The sequence below is a fragment of the Phytophthora parasitica genome, assembly GCF_000247585.1.
Source record: "Phytophthora parasitica INRA-310 unplaced genomic scaffold supercont2.30, whole genome shotgun sequence".
Lineage (NCBI taxonomy): Eukaryota > Oomycota > Peronosporomycetes > Peronosporales > Peronosporaceae > Phytophthora > Phytophthora nicotianae.
The window spans coordinates 680,325-683,634 of record NW_008649016.1 but is presented as its reverse complement, the minus strand read 5'-3'; the positions used below and the strand labels follow the sequence as shown (position 1 = coordinate 683,634).

At 49.3% G+C, this 3,310-nt stretch overlaps 3 protein-coding genes across 3 annotated transcripts; 2 read left to right on the top strand and 1 right to left on the bottom strand.

Moving 5' to 3' along the window:
• Window positions 1-561: 561 nt before the first annotated feature.
• On the top strand, window positions 562-1,569 carry PPTG_12557 (hypothetical protein; the record flags this gene model as incomplete). The annotated part of the gene is made up of 1 exon (XM_008908607.1): window positions 562-1,569. One exon carries the CDS (start codon window positions 562-564, stop codon window positions 1,567-1,569), a length of 1,008 nt encoding a protein of 335 aa, XP_008906855.1.
• PPTG_12556 (hypothetical protein) lies at window positions 1,568-2,778 on the bottom strand. Its single transcript, XM_008908606.1, has 2 exons — window positions 2,428-2,778; window positions 1,568-2,358 (listed from the first exon to the last, which is right to left on the bottom strand). The coding sequence occupies exons 1-2, from the start codon at window positions 2,638-2,640 to the stop codon at window positions 1,705-1,707; spliced, it is 867 nt and encodes a 288-aa protein (XP_008906854.1). The 5' UTR covers window positions 2,641-2,778; the 3' UTR covers window positions 1,568-1,704.
• PPTG_23133 (hypothetical protein) lies at window positions 2,690-3,054 on the top strand (the record flags this gene model as incomplete). Its single annotated transcript, XM_008908605.1, has 2 exons — window positions 2,690-2,795; window positions 2,912-3,054. 2 exons carry the CDS (start codon window positions 2,690-2,692, stop codon window positions 3,052-3,054), a joined length of 249 nt encoding a protein of 82 aa, XP_008906853.1.
• Between the last annotated feature and the right edge of the window lie 256 nt (window positions 3,055-3,310).

Here is a 3,310-nt window from a genome sequence, read left to right as displayed (position 1 = left end):
AATCGAAGTGCCATTTTGCAATTTTCAAAATGTGGCAGAAGCTTTCCATCTGCGATTTCCAGCTAAGTATGAACTGCCGATGGTGATGACCAAAGTTTCATGAGAGCTAAAACATGTTGTGCCGAAGCCTGTTGGCTGCCGGCTGCTACGTTGACGTAGAAGCGTGGGAGGAAAGCAGCCTCCGATCTGCTGTTCGAAAGCCCACACTGTTGTGTGCATGAGAAAGACGTACCAGTGCAACTCGCCTTCGACGGCAAAAACTATCTTTTGCTGTCCGGCAACGGAGCAGGAGAAAAACAACCCTGTGACTGGTTAGTAGCCACTTGCGATGATCGCTGTGATCGTCTTTAGTGCAAGTGCGAGCTTTGGTGCGAAAGGGTCTGAAAACCTATTAGCGCTGCCTTCTGACTAGTCGTGTGCATGACGTTGAAGTGGCTTTCAAAACGTCGGAAGGATTTATTTCCGACGTACGTGCAGCAATCGACTCGAAACCACCGTCGCAATGGAGCCCTTCTCCTTCTCATTGCGCCACGTATAAGACATTAGTAAACCGCTGAAGCGATGCCATCGCCCACTGGAAAAACTGGATCGGTTCGTTCCGGTCTTCGTCGTCGAGTACAGACATCGTCACATCCTCCGAATGACGACCGAACACAAGGAACCTGCTCGTATTACCCAGCGGATATAGGAGGCTGTCGAGCACCTCGTACTTGTTACGACTGCCTCAACTCTGAGCTCAACAAGGAACCGGACGGCTGCATGATCAACGAGGTAGGACGATGTGTCTCCATTGTAGGCAACTACGACGTCTCGGTAGATTTCCGAGTGGTGTCATCTCCAATGGATAACAAGGAATCTAGCAATGGTAGAAGCTCTAGCAACAGTCAGAAAGCGACGCAACCACCGCGCAATCTGATAGATATCCACATCGAGTTGGAATTTCCAGCAGCAAACACAACGTACTGTGAGGCCAACGACGTTCTGTTGGATGAATACCAGCTCGCTAACGGAGGCTTCGTCTACGGGACTGAGCGCTGCGTGTTTGTCCAAGTATGCGAATTACCGAGCTGGATATACGTCGTCGGTGGCAGTGATTGTTCCGGGTTGAGTACAGCAGATCATAGAAATCCTAGCGAAAATGATCATAAAGACGACAAAGGAGACAATCTACAAGGATACGCGGTGTTTTGGTGCGTTGCGATCGCAATCATTCTCACGCTGGTGGCAACGTTGGCGATGGTGATCACAATTCACCACCATCACAGCAAAAGGAGAGTGGAGGAGTTGCAGCGGCGAAGAACAATCGTTATTGGAGAACCAATCACCAGTTCATCAAGCTCCAAGCCTCGACTTTTGAACTTGTTCGGGTGGGAATCCATGCGCGCTGATCTCATCGAGAAAGAGCGCCATGAAATGCAACAGCGAATCTGTATACAACAGTGCCCAGTCATCGAGAATAGTCTTCCAATTCTTTCCCCGTCGGCGAATTATCTCCAACTCGAAGGCGCTGAACCTTCAGCGCCCGTAATGTCGCCCATCAACTCGTCTGCTCCACGTCTTACAGACTGACACGAGCATTTTTTTTTTTCCTTCATTATAATACATTCTCTAAAAGTTACAGTTTAACACAAAATTTCGATACATGAAGAATAGTTGATACATTTCCGACGTGATTATATGACCTCACTCCAACAGAGTAATTCCTCACAGCTCGCGGCGAGGAGGGTGCTCACTGGGCGACATGGGCCGATACCCGTCGCCTTCTTCGACAATAGCAGCAGGTGGCGTCGTAGATGACCGTGCTAGCGTCGGCTTCGTCACGCTCTCACCCGCCAACTGGCTCTGCTCGCTGGAAACGAGTTTCTCGCGCATGTCGGACCAGCCTGACAAGCTCAGTTGCGGCAAGTGAGCCAATCCAGCAGGACGACGCGCTTGCCGCTGAGCTGCACGCGCAGCATTGCGCGCCTCGCGGTCTTCAGCATCTTGTCGCTGGCGACGGGCGAGTTGCCGCTTCGTGAGGATCGTAGCAATAACAAAGAGTGCAATTGTGCCGGCAATCAGGCCCGCAACCAACCGGAACTGGGATCCATCGAGTGCCGGGATGCACCAGTTATCCACAATATTGTCATCGCGGTCGGGTAATTCACAAGAAGCAATGCAAATGCAGCCGCTCTCCCCCACACACATGGCATTCGGTTCCACATACATTCCGGCACTATCGTCGCGAGTCCAGTTCGCTTTACAAGCTGAACAAACCGAGTCGTTCGCGGAGCAGTACGTGAAAGTGTTCATCGGATATCCTCCCACACTCGACAGCATATACGAGTTCATACACTCGCCGTAAGCACTGATGGCACACTGCAAAATACACCGAGGTTAAGTCAGTAATCGTGCATTTTAGCGTAAACTTTTCGAGTCCTAACTCACATCTTGGCCTGGGATGGCGACATTCAAGCAGTCCGAGCAGGACCGAGGGTTGGAGCAGATGCCGCCAGAGTACCAGGTGCATGAGTCTCCGCTGTTGGAGGATTCTGTCTTGGGGGCGCTAGTGAACACGATGGACCCGGCATCGCTGGCCGCACTGGCCGTGTTGACACTGCCGACGTCGGCTTCGCTGCTGTTCGAACCAGAGCTGCTCATGGCGGTCGGTGGGCGGAATCGCAACTGAGATTATGGCAGGAATGGGGCAATGAGCGTGAAGCCCATCGTGGAGTCCACATTGGACACTCCTGAGCGCGACATTTGCCAGAAACTGGGCGGAGACTATTCAATCTTCCGCGAAAAAATGGATTTTGGTGCGACCTCTGACAGAACATCTTTTTGGTTTTATTTGAAGATGCAAGCACAATACTATATAGAGGTATTCTAAATAGAAAAAGTATTTGCTTATATTATTTGATTAGACTTATAGAATCAAGTATTGGAGAGGTAGATGCGCTGGTACGAGATCAAGCAAAGTTGTCCAGATTCCGGGTTAACTTCAACTCGTCAGATTCGGCCAGAAACAAACAAGCTTTCGTTGAATTAAGCCAAATTGAATTAAGCCAAACCTAGCTGGAGAACGAGACTAATAAGCTGAGTTGGCGCAATTGATCGAAACCATGATGAGACTCTTGTTCAAGAAATACTTTTACGACGTGTCATGCCCAGCACCTGTATCAAGTTTCAACCATTCCATATCGCAAAGGTTGGAAAGAATAATAGTTTTTTTTTATATTTTTGTTTTTATGTTCCATAATACATGTACTACACCTTTGCCCGTCCAAACTGAGATTAGTTTCAAGCAAAGCGGACAATTGTTTTTATGAAA